Genomic DNA, 13,271 nt, shown 5'->3' on the forward strand with positions numbered 1-13,271 from the left:
AATGCCTTACTTGATGAAATGCAGTGAGCAAACGCGATAATTCCCAATATTTTCAATGTTTTCCAAGCACTTTAGCTGCTGTAGTCCCTTCAGTTCTCGCTTCTCTATACCTTCATTTCACTTCACGTTTGGAATTCTAAAGTTGGGTACATGTCTCTCACACTTACCTCGACTCCCACAATTTTTTTCAGCGCAAAAATCCAAAATTTTGGCGGTTTTTAACAGGTAGGAAAGTACGCGTTTCTAGCATTAATAACATATACCGGAAGTGACGAATGTCTTCCAGTTGGATTTAGAGGCTCCGTGCGTCTAGCCCCATGACCCAGTGACCTTTCATGCAACCTCCTTATTAACACATACTAAAAAACAAAGAAGAAAAGGACGGAAAAGTGGCGAGGCTGCCACTGCGGCGCCACCCGGTGGAATCTATGGAATCATCAATCCTTGTTCTCAGTGATACTGACTGACGCGCTGAGTTACTCCAAAACATTCCTTGTTTCTCAAGTTTATTACAGTATGCACAAGTACAGTAAGGTATATTGCAATGTAAGTTTTGCTTGCAGCAGCATCATATGCAAAGACTTAAATTACACATATTACACAAATTCAACAAGATGTTGCCAAATAAAAGACGATGCAAAAAAAAAAAAAACAAGACTTTTGTGCAAAAATACACAACTAAAATATATCCATGGTAGTGTAAGAGGCAGTCCATAATGTTCCGTTGCCGAGATAGGATTAGGGTTGTAGACTGGAGGCATGTGAGTAATGGTTGGGTCCACTGTTGTTCATTATTTGTATTCATTATTTGGATGAAGGGGCCAGACCTGAAATGTTGTGTCCATTTCTCTCCATAGATGTTGCCTAACCTCGAGTTCCTCTAGCTGCCTAGTTTTTGTAAATGGAAATATCAATCCTTGTTCAAATAGGAATAAAGAAAAGATAATGGTAAGCTTCACCTGTGGTCTCTTCTTACCAGCAGTTTCCAAGTCCAAATGTGGAGGGTCATCTTGCTGACTCAGATTATTCATGACTCCACCAGTGTGGTCCAAGTGGCAGCAGTGGCGTTGGTGACTACAAAATGGTGAATGTATGGTGAATCTGTGGAATTCTGTGCCACAGAAGGCTGTGGAGGCCAAGTCAGTGTATATTTTTAAGACATAGATAGATACATTTTGATTAGTGCAGGTGTCAAAGATTATGGGGAGAAGGCAGGAAATTGGGGTTAAGAGGAGAGATAAATCAGCCATGATTGAATGGCGGAGTAGACTTGATGGGCCGAATAGCATAATTCTACTCCTATTCCTTATGAAAATGACTAATTCCTAAAATACCCCTGATAAGCACTTCAAGGCTACATGGTAGAAGCATTAAAGAACATCAAAAAATAAATGCAGCAACTGGTGACCACAGGGAGAATCCCTTTGAAGTAACATGATAAATATACAGTTCTTTATTCCTATTTGAAGTAGAGAGCATGCTGACCGGTTGCATCGTGGCTTGGTTCGGCAACTTGAGCGCCCTGGAGAGGAAAAGACTACACAAAGTAGTAAACACTGCCCAGTCCATCATCGGCTCTGACCTTCCTTCCATCGAGGGGATTTATCGCAGTCGCTGCCTCAAAAAAGCTGGCAGTATCATCAAAGACCCACACCATCCTGGCCACACACTCATCTCCCTCCTACCTTCAGGTAGAAGGTACAGGAGCCTGAAGACTGCAACAACCAGGTTCAGGAATAGCTACTTCTCCACAGCAATCAGGCTATTAAACCTGGCTCGGACAAAACTCTGATTATTAATAACCCATTATCTGTTATTTGCACTTTATCAGTTTATTTATTCATGTGTGTATATATTTATATTATGGTATATGAACACTTATCTGTTTTGCAGTAAATGCCTACTATGTTCTGTGTGCTGAAGCAAAGCAATAATTTCATTGTCCTATACAGGGACACATGACAATAAAGTCACTTGAACTTGAAATTCAACAAATACAATATTAATATAGTATAACCATCAAATGCTGTTCAAAAAATTATTTACCCATTCATTTTCCTTCGAAATAAAGTATTTAACTGAAACATTTAGAAAGCTTTTTAAGATACAAAACTGTATTTAATTTCATTAATGGTTATTTTGAGTTAACAAAGTTGGATAAATTAACAACTTATGGAGAAAGGTAGTCTTTGGGAACATTATATTTGGCACCAATCCAAATGCTATTTACATATTTTATATGATGTCCAAATTTTACTGAAGGTTCAGATATTCTTATTTTGTGCATTAGCTGTATCTTATGACCTAAATAAAAGTCATGAAAATGCATCTATATACAAGAGCTAGACGTATAATTTTATAAACATTTACGAATTCTCCAAAGGATTACACAAAGTAGACAATGAAAACTCAAAATGACTAGAATTAAAATAATTCTGCACAAGAACGTGTCTGACGGAAACTATTTTAGTTAGATAAATATTGGCCGTAGTGGCAATGCAAGTATACAGTATAAGTATGGACCCCATTGTTCTAGAGTGAAAGACCCATTTATTCAGACTTTGTTGAATTGGCATTACCCATAAATGACTGAAGATGTTATAAATCTTTCAAATAGATACGACTGGTTTAGGATTCTCAAGGAGATCTGATCATAGCATAAAGGGGCAAAGTTTAAAGGTGATGTTTAAAGGGCATTTTTTTGTTTATTTACACAGACAATGGTGGGTGCCTGGAACACGCTGAGGTGGTGAAGCCCAAGTTGTGAACCATGATTTATCCTACCTGTCGCAAAATCAATAAATGCAGCAATTCAGAACAAGTTGTTCAACAGTAGTTAGTTTGTTCTGCATTGCCATTATTAAACGAACACAGTTGCGATCTGAATTTGCTTTCTAGAAGATCAGGTATGTTAATTGCAAAAAAAATAAAATAAATAAAAATGCTATTTGCTTTCTATTATCTAACTTTTAAGCATCAGAAAAGCTGACTCTTTACTCTTATTGATACTCAAGGAAGGTCAGCCAACCTTTCAAATTTCTTAAAGCTCAAACAACTTAATTCTGGTTAAACTGTATTTACAGTACAACTTCATCCATGACCAGTTAGACAATAATGGCAACTAGTTATGACATTGTTATCTATTCTGCCCACTCCCCTGACATCAGGCTGAAGAAGGATCTCGTCCCGAACATCACCCATTCCTTCTATCCAGAGATGCTGCCTGTCCCGCTGAGTTACTCCAACATTTTGTGTCTATCTGCAACTAGTTATGAGTTGCAATTCATATTGTACATCACTATAGAGCAAACAGTTCACAGAAAAATTGCCATCTTGAAACTACTTTATTAATGAAACAAGATCAATGTAAATTAATATTTCACCTTCTCAGAGGATTTGTTAACTTTAAAAAAAAAATCTATATTAAATAATAAATATAAAAAGAAATAAGCTGTCTGATGCAGACAAACATTGAAAGCTTTTGCAGCTGTGAAATGCAATATTAACCTTTCAAAACTTTATCCACATTGATATATATTAGGAGTAAGACAAGGCAAATTGGATGAAATTATTATTCAAGCCAAATATTACTGGAAATTATTTAAAATGCCACAAATTAGGCAGCCATGTTTTCTTCAATCCACTGTATATAGTTGGTAACTCTTGTGTAAATTCCAGGCTTATACTTCTTGGCGCACTCTTCACCCCAGCTGATTATTCCATAAAGGTACATTTGTCCATTGTTTTCACATACCAGAGGTCCACCAGAATCTCCCTGTGATTAAAGATAACAAATAAACCATTTCATTCAAATATTGCACTAATAAATCTAATGATATTGCAACATAAATTTAAAATGAAAGTTGAAATGGATTACAATGTAAGCACTTAAGGGAAATATATAAAGTAAATATTGTAGGTAAATGCGTTTGAGGTATTTTTCAGTTATGTGATAAAATGTTTTTTTTATGTACAGAATATGAGATATTCCCCTACCTTGAGCCAGTAATATGTATTTTGGATTTGGATATCATATCTCGGCTGCAATCTCAGTTGTCAAAGTGATTACAGGTCAGTTTACCGTTAATACTTTGAATTCTGCCTTCTTGGAATTAAATCTTCATTAGAAAATAGAAATGATAATGTTGTATAAGTATGATATTAGATTTGCTGATTCAGCCTTTATCTTCATGGCTTCATCCAATAAGTCTGGGGACATGTTATGATAGTCTTTTGTGTATTTTTTCAGATAGTCACGGATTTGAAGATATTTAAAATATTGATTATTTTTCAAATTATATTTCAGTTGTAATTGTTGAAATGATAATAATTTTCCTAATTCATACAAGTCTCCGAGCGTTTTGATTCCCATTCTTTCCCATTGTGTAAATGATTTATCTATAATTGAAGGTTTAAACGACGGGTTATTGACTATTGGCATTAAAAGAGATAGATTTCTTAATTTTAGATTCTGTTTTATTTATTTCAGCAAATCTAATATCATACTTATACAACATTATTTTAAATATAGAAATACCTACAACTGATGGTATTAGAAGAGACTGGGAACAAGAACTAGCTATAAAAATGTCAAAAGAGAGCTGGGATAAACACTTACTATATGTGCATAAATGCTCGATCAACGTACGACATACTCTAATTCAATATAAAACATTACATAGACTATATTATTCAAAAACTAAAATAAATAAACTTTCCCCCAATGTCTCACCCATTTGTGATAAATGTCAGTCACAAGAAGCTAACATAGCGCACTCTTTTGTTTTTTGTATAAAAATCCAAAAATTTTGGAACGAAATTTGAAATCTTCACAAAATTATTTAAAATAAAACTTGTACCAAAAGCAGAATGGATCATTTTTGGAATATCGGAAGGTAACCCCGAATTAAACGTGTTTCAAAAGAACTTACTTAACTACGGGCTAATAATGGGAAAAAAGCTTATACTCAAATTGTGGAAAAATGCTCCAATACCAACAATAAAAATGTGGATTTCAAACATGTTCGAAACACTACATTTGGAAGAGATGAGACTCCTCCTAGCAGGCAAAGCAGACCACTTCCAAAAGACGTGGCCTGCATTTATGGAACTATTACAAGCATAAGGTGCAATAGTAATTTAAAATATAAATGGTACCAGGATCTGGTAACGGGGGGTATAAAATAAATTTTTTTTTAAAACACGGTTGGTATATCCTTTTTTGCGAGTTTTGTGTTACAATAGAGCGATTGTTTTTCCTTTTTTTTCTTTTCTTTCTAGGGTCTTATTTCCTTTCTTTACTTCCTTCTCTAACTTCCTCCCTAAGGGGCTTTCTTTTCCCAACACTTTCCTGCACCTTCATGGTTCTTGCTCACTTTCCTTACTTCTTTTATTTCTATCTTTTTTAAAGCTCGAAAAATGAAGTGGTACAACAAATGTAATAAGATATATCGGATGTGTATTATTGTAATTTACTGTACTTCTAATAATAAATAAATAAAAATAAATAAATAAATAAATAAGAAAATAGAAATGAGCTTTCTCCCATTTACTTACATTACAATAAAGGATTCAATACTTACATTACAAGAATCTATGTTCCAGTCAGGGTGTGCAGCACACAACATGTTTTCAGTCACTTTGTTTCCATAATATCGTGAGGACCTGCATAATCGCTGTGAAAGTAAGCGCACTGTTCCCTCTTTCAGGAATTTGGAGAAGAAAGGAGAAACTGAAAAAAAGTTTGGATTTGAGCTTCAGATGTTTTTTAAATTATTTGATAGTCAAGTGAAAAATTTCTGGTTGGTGATGAAGGAACCCATTGAGCTCCAAAAGCTGCTCATAAAGATTTAAGAGGCTTTTAGGTATAGTGACGCGATTTAAATTGTCACATTGATGACAATTACATCAAGTAAAATCTTAGTCTAATTGCTGTTTTTTTTTTTACGCTTTTGATTTTAATGTGCAAATTTAAGTTCAATAGAGAAATCTATTCTTACAATTTTTTAATTCAACAAAAGAAAGTTTGTACTTTGAAAATAAAATTTACAGCAAAACCGATTAAATATAATTTCAAACTTACATGCTTCTTCTCTGCCATAACCAGAAATTTCACACTGAGTGTTATCTGGAAATCTTAGGTGATTAGAAGGCAGACAGATAGGTTGTGCAAATTGAATCTCCTTTGCACACGTTCCTGATTGAGATCTCAAATTTAACAGCGCTTAAAAAAAGAAGAAAATCCATTTCTCAAATGCATAACAGATTTGGCTAAAAGATTTATTTTCAGTGAGGAGAAACAATAAGTACTGCTGCATTTCAGGAATTATTACAAACATTTCTTTATCTGCAAGAATTCCAATTTGAAACTTGCCCATCATTAAAACTAATTTACTATTCCCAATAAACTCAGCTTACCGATGTCATTGTCGTATGTATGTTTGTTGAAATTTTGGTGCATAATTATCTTTTTGACAAGAAAGTTTTGATCATCTTTTGCATATTCATTTATTGAATGTTTTCCCAGTAATACCATATAGTCTGTAGGGGAAGCACTAAATACCAAAAGAAAGTTGTGTTAGCACATTGTATTACAGAAAATATGCAAACTTCTGGATTTTAATTTGAATTGCCCTTTTATTTTTAAAATGAATATTCTCCATCTCCCAAGGTCCAAAAATAACATACAAAATGTATTATTTCTTCTTCACATTGAAAGTATCATTATTTGCATTATTCGTCACCTCTGTTCTTTAAGGCACCAACGTATGCTTGTGTGACACAGTAGATAAAGATTCAACATCAAGCAGAACTAATTATTATTGTCACATTTATAGAGGTACAGTGAAAAGCTTGCTTTTGCATGCTGTCCAAACGGATCAGATAACACAATATATATACAATCAGGTCAAACTCATACTACTCTACAGTAGAGCAAAGGGGAAGACACACAGTGCAGAGTATAGTTCTTAACATTGTAGCACAACAGTTCCTTAAACAAAGTCCAATGTCTACAATGGGGTAGACCTGAATCGAACAGTATAGCTTATGGAAGAACTATTCAAAACCCTGTGTAACAGAGGGGAAGAAGCTGTTCCTAGTTGTGGCAGTGCACACTTTCAAGCCTCTGCTGAATGTGAGCAGGAAGAAGGAGATATCTTTGAATATGTCAGCTTCTTTTCTGAGGCAGTGTAGATGGAGTAAATGGAGTAAATGGTGGGATGCCTGGTATGTGTGATAGACTGAGCTTCATCTACAACTCTGGGGTGGAAGATTGCAACCTTCACGTGGTCCGCCCTGTTTCGACTAATGCAATCAACCCGGCGTACACAATCAAATAAGATCGAATAGAACAAGTTGCCCTACAACTTTAGGCTGTGCACGCCATACGCACGAAGAAGAAGATCTACAACTCTGCAATTTCTTGCGGTCTTGGGTAGAATTCTTCCCAATCCAAGTTGTGATACAACCCAACTTTCTATGGTACATACGTAGATGTTTGTACGAGTCTGGAGACATGCCGAATTTCATCCATCTCCACAGGAAGTAGAGGTGTTGGCATGCCTTCTTGGCTGTCGCATCAATGTGGTTGGTCCATGGCAGATAATTGGTAGTAATAACACCAATAACTTGGAACTCTCAACCATTTCCACTTGCCTCCATTGTTGCTGATTGGGGCAAGTGCTCCACCATGCTTCCCGAAGTCGGTAACAAACTCCTTTGCTGACATTGAGGGAGAGGTTGTTATAGATGTAGCTCAGTCTATCATACAGACCAGATTTCTCACCATTGACTCCATCTTCTCTGTCTCGGAAAAGCAACCAAATAAATCAAAGACGTTCTATCCTGGACATTTCTTCTTCTCCCTGGTCTGCTTGACAAAGGTACTGATTGTTTGAAAGTGCGCATCACCAGACTCGGACACCTTCTTCCCCTTCATTATTAGGCTTCTGAATGGTCCTTGCATAAATTAAAGGGCCTATCCCACTTTGCGATTTTTTTCAGCGTTTGCGAACGTCAGTGACTGACGCCCTAAAACCCGTCAAGTTGCACGACACTCTGCGTCACGGACATGTCAAGCACGTCACCCGCCTTCACAACACAAGAAGATTACACCGAAGTATAATAATCACATTGGAAATGACCACCTGCTTCCTTCTCAGTTTGCCCGCTGCTTCAACAGATAGCGCTCTGGGGGTTTTAAGTACGAGTCACTCTCTGCGAGATCTCCGTTTTTCCCAGCATTATCCTGTTTCTATCTCGCCACGCTCCACTCCCGTTCTCCCAGCCGAGTCACCGGGACTAACTGGATCTCTGCTGCAGATATCGTTCTGCTTTCAATTCCCGCCGTTTGTAAATTCCGCCCCTCTCCCTATACATTCAGTAACATTTCTCTTGGACATAGCAAGGCCAATAATCTTTAAGCAATCGGCGCCCAGTCCCGGCTTCTAAGCATTCTTCTCCAATCTAAACAAGCAAGCTTGTGTTCGTCCGAGTGGACTGCTCAGACCCCCTCGCTAGTTATTGGGGGTCTCTTTAAATAGCGATACATTGCACGTGTGTCTATCTTTGTGATTACAACAGCAATGAGGACTACCCTCGCTAGTCATTCTCACCTTGTGCCAACTTACGTGTGTATATCGTAAGAAATAAAACAGCAAAGTTGCAGGTGTGGAGCCTGGTCAGGGCCATTACTTACTTGGGATTTGAGGAATTCCAATATATAGGTGCCAAACATTTCACTATTTGATACATCCATCCTATAGATCAGAAATGAACTTATCTACAATAAATCTAAGGACCAATGGAGAAGTCGGCGCTTTATATACCCGCGTCACTGGCCGTCACCCACAGGACAGCATACGTCAGGCGTGTGACAGGGCGCATGACACGATAAGACACCCAGGTGTCGCCTGAAGATTTTGAACATTCCAAAATCCAGGGGCGACAGGGAGACACGGCGCGTCATCGCGCGTCACCCCCCCCCCCCCCCCCGACCATGCTGCGACAAACTCTTTTCAAGCTGTCGCTGAAAACGTTGCCCAAGTGGGACAAGCCCTTAAGGTACTGTTTGATTCACCCCCACCCCAATGAGAACTTTGGAGTTTATGAACAGGACTGTTGTGCTACAATGTTGAGAACTATTCTAAAAACTCCAATGCTGAGAATATTCTAAGGAATAAGGTATACATGCATGAGGAGGGCTGATTAGAGACAGTCAGCATGGTTTTTTACGTGGGTGGTTGTATCTCATGAATCTGATTTGAGTTTTTTGAAGACGTGACCAAAAAGGTTAATGAGGGCAGAGCTGTAGACGTTGTATGTATGGATTTCAGCAAGGCATTCGACAAGGTTCCGAGTGGTAGATTGCTCTGGAATGTTAGATCGCATAAGCTGACCGAATAGAAAATTGGTTTCATGGAGGAAAGCATGTTGGTTGAAGATTGTTTTTACGACGATAGGCCTGCGTTAAGTGGTGTGCTTTAAGGTATGGTGCTGGGCTCATTGTTGTTTGTCATCTATGTCAATGATTTGGATGAGGACATACATGGCATCATCAACGGGTTTGCAAATGACACAAAAGTGGGTAGTATCGTTGATAGTGAAGATCATCGTCAAAAATTGCAGCAGGATCTAGATTGTTTGGGCAGGCGGGGTGACGAATGGTTGATGGAATTTAATACAGAGAAAGGTGAGGTGTTGGGAAGTTGGAAAGTCTAACATGGGCAGGACCTAAACAGTGAATGGTAGGGGCACTGGAGAGTGTTATAGAGCAGAGGGATCGAGGAGTGCCAGTACATAGTTCTTTGAAAGTGGTGTCACAAGAAGATACAGTGGTCAAATTTTTTTTGGCACATTGGCCTTCATCAGGCATTGTGGCGTGTAGAGGTTGTGAGGTCATGCTGCAATTATATAAGACATTGGTGAAGCCACATTTAGAGTATTGTGTTCTGTTTTGGAAACCAGGTATAAGCAAAAAATGTTCCAAGCTGGAAAAGGTGCAGGGAAGATTTATGTGGATGTTGCCAGGAATCGAGGACATGATCTTTTGGGAGAGGTCGCAGGCTGGGACTTTATTCCATGGAGCACAGGAGGATGAAAGGTGATCTTATAGAGAGGTATGTAAGATCATGAGATAAATAGATAGGGTAAAAGCATTTTTACACAGAATAGAGGAATCAAGAACCAGAGGTAATAGCTTTAAAGAGTGAGAACATGGATAAGTGATGTATCACGGAGTGCTGGAGTAACTCAGGAGGTCAGACAACATCTCTGGAGAACATGGATAGATGACGTTTCACAGAGTGCTGGAGTAACTCAGCAGGTCATGCAGCATCTCTGGAGAACATGAATAATGACGTTTCAGGTCGAGACCCTATTCAGTCTGAATACGAGTCTCCACCTGAAATGTCACCTAGCCATGTTCTCCAGAAATGCTGCCTGACCTGCTGAGTTACTCCAGCACTTTGTGTCCTTTTGTGTATTAATCAGCATAGAGTCATACAGCTCGGAAACAGGCCATTCGACCCATCTTGTACTCACTGACCAACGTGCCCATCTACACTCGTCCCACCTGCCTGTTTGGCCCATATATCCCTTTAAACCTATCCTATCCATGTACCCATCTTAAATCGGCAAGGGTGCTGAGGAAGAGGATTTCTTAGAATGTATGCGGGATAGTTTTCTAAACCAACATGTAGAGGAACCAACGAGAGAGCAGGCTATTCTAGACTGGGTATTGAGTAATAATAATAATAATAATAATAATATCTTTTATTGTCATTGCACGTCAGTGCAACGAGATTTAGTGTGCAGCTCCACTGATGTACAAGAAAGGTAAATAAATACAATACATAAATAAGCAAGCTGAATTGATTGACGTGACCATCTGAGGGAGACTGTCCAAAGGGGGTGGGTGGGGGGGCACTCATTAGGGCCGGTTCAGAGCCGCTATAGCTCTTGGGATAAAACTGTTCCTGAGTCTGGAGGTTCGGGCGTAGAAGGCCTTGTAACGTCTGCCGGAGGGAAGTAGTTGAAACAGACCGTGGCAGGGGTGTGATGAGTCCTTATGGATGCTGAGGGCCTTCCTGAGGCACCGCGTGTGGTAGATGCTCTGAAGAAGGGTTTCGGCCCGAAACGTCGCCTATTTCCTTCGCTCCATAGATGCTGCTGCACCCGCTGAGTTCCTCCAGCAATTTTGTGTACCCTGGTAGATGCCCTCCAAGGCTGGTAGCTCTGTCCCGATGATCCGCTGCGCTCTGTTGACGACGCGCTGAAGAGCTCTCCTCTCCGCCTCCGTGCAGCTGAGATACCACACTGAGATGCCATATGTTAGTATGCTCTCTGTGGTGCAGCGGTAGAACGTTGTCAGCAGCTGTTGGGGCAGACCAGTCTTTTTTAATGTCCTCAGGAAGAACAGTCGTTGCTGTGCCTTCTTGACCAGCGCACTTCCACACTTCCCCCGTAAATGGAGATTGGGGCGTATTCTCCAGAATGGGACCTCCTGAAGTCAATAATCAGCTCCTTGGTCGTGGAGGTGTTTAGTGCCAAGTTGTTATTGGCGCACCAGTCCGCCAGGTTCTGCACCTCCGCTCTGTAGTTTGTTTCATCACCGTTGGTGATCAGCCCAATCACTGTTGTGTCGTCTGCAAACTTCACGATGGTGTTGGTGTCGAATGCAGGGACACAGTCGTGAGTGAAGAGGGAATAGAGCATGGGGCTTAGTACACAACCCTGTGGTGTGCCGGTGCTCAGGGTGATGGTGGAGGACAGGTGCGGGCCCAGTCTCACTGCCTGCGGTCGCTCCGTGAGAAAGTTCAGGACCCAAGCGCATATCGGTGAGCTGAGGCCTAGCTGGTGGAGTTTGGTGGTGAGCTTGGTGGGGATGACCGTATTGAATGCAGAGCTATAGTCAATGAAGAGCATCCTCACATACGTGCCCTGTCTGTCCAGGTGAGTCAGGACAGTGTGAAGGGCCAGAGAGATGGCATCCTCTGTCGATCTATTTGCCCTGTATGCAAATTGATGGGAGACCAGTGAGGCAGGGATGCTGGATTTAATATGGGAGAGGACCAGCCTTTCGAAGCACTTCAAGGTCGACAGATGGCACAATGGGCTAAGTGTTCGGCTGGCAACCGGAAGGTAGCTGGTTCGAATCCCGCTTGGAGTGCATACTGTCGTTGTGTCCTTGGGCAAAACACTTCACCCACCTTTGCCTGTGTGTGTCCTTGGGCAAGACACTTCACCCACCTTTGCCTGTGTGTGTGGATGTAATTATGTGAAGCACTTTGGGGTCAATGCAAGTTGACTAAAAATGTGCTATATAAATAAAGAAATTTAATTTCATAGGGATTGGAGTCAGGGCAACCGGCCGGTAGTCATTGAGGTTGGTGATTTTGGACTTTTTCGGCACCGGCACTATGGTGGCTGTTTTCAGGCACTTGGGGACCGTTGCCAGAGATAGAGATAGATTGAAGATTCTCGTGAATACCTCCGCCAGCTGTCCAGCACAGTCCTTTAATACTCTTCCCTGGACTCCATCCGGGCCTACAGCCTTGCGTGGATTGATCCTTTGCCAGTTTCGAACCTGGCAAAGAAGGTGTTTAGTTCGTTGGCCAGTGTGATATCACCGTGGGGGCAGGCGGGGCTGCTCTTGTAGTCAGTGATGTCCCTGACACCCTGCCACATGCTTCTGGTGTCCGCGGTATTGAAGTGGTCTTCTACCCTTTGCCTGTGGATGACTTTGGCCTTTTTTATGCCTCTGTTCAGGTTCGACCTGGCCGCACTGTAAGCAGAAGTGTCCCTGGATTTAAAGGCGTTGTTGCGTGTCCTTAGCAGATCCTGAACCTCCTTGTTCATCCAGGGTTTCCGGTTTGGGAACATCTCTATTTTCTTGTCCACTGTGACAGTCTCCACACAGCAGTTGATGTAAGAGAGCACAGTGGATGTGTACTCCTCCAAGTCTATCTCTGTACCACTGGTAGCCTGTTGTGCAAACAGGTCCCAGTCGGTGCGATCAAAGCAGTCCTGGAGTTGTAGGGTGGCGTCCTCGGGCCATATTTTGACCGTCCTTATTGCAGGTTTGGTCTTGCGGACGAGGGGTCTGTATGCAGGCAGTAGAAACAGTGAGAGGTGATCGGATTGTCCCAGGGATGGGCGGGGGAGAGCTCTGTATGCGTCCTTGATGTTGGCGTACACTTTATCCAACGTGTTTGAGCCCCTGGTAGGGCACTGCACATGCTGGTGGAATTTGCGGAGTGTGGCACGTAATT

General features: G+C 40.7%; 1 protein-coding gene across 1 annotated transcript in view; it reads right to left on the reverse strand.

The window, feature by feature from the left end:
- Positions 1 to 3,327: 3,327 nt before the first annotated feature.
- LOC116969557 (tissue-type plasminogen activator-like) overlaps positions 3,328 to 13,271 on the reverse strand; it is a 192,563-nt gene continuing 182,619 nt past the window's right edge. Inside the window, exons 6-9 of the mRNA XM_033016400.1 lie at positions 6,418 to 6,554; positions 6,083 to 6,223; positions 5,583 to 5,731; positions 3,328 to 3,775 (exon numbers count right to left, since the gene is read on the reverse strand). Of these exons, the coding sequence (XP_032872291.1) occupies positions 3,617 to 3,775; positions 5,583 to 5,731; positions 6,083 to 6,223; positions 6,418 to 6,554 (586 nt within the window). The 3' untranslated portion in view covers positions 3,328 to 3,616. The remainder of the gene's footprint in view (positions 3,776 to 5,582; positions 5,732 to 6,082; positions 6,224 to 6,417; positions 6,555 to 13,271) is intronic.

The sequence above is a fragment of the Amblyraja radiata genome, unplaced genomic scaffold, assembly GCF_010909765.2.
Source record: "Amblyraja radiata isolate CabotCenter1 unplaced genomic scaffold, sAmbRad1.1.pri S79, whole genome shotgun sequence".
In the NCBI taxonomy this organism is placed as follows: Eukaryota; Metazoa; Chordata; class Chondrichthyes; order Rajiformes; family Rajidae; genus Amblyraja; species Amblyraja radiata.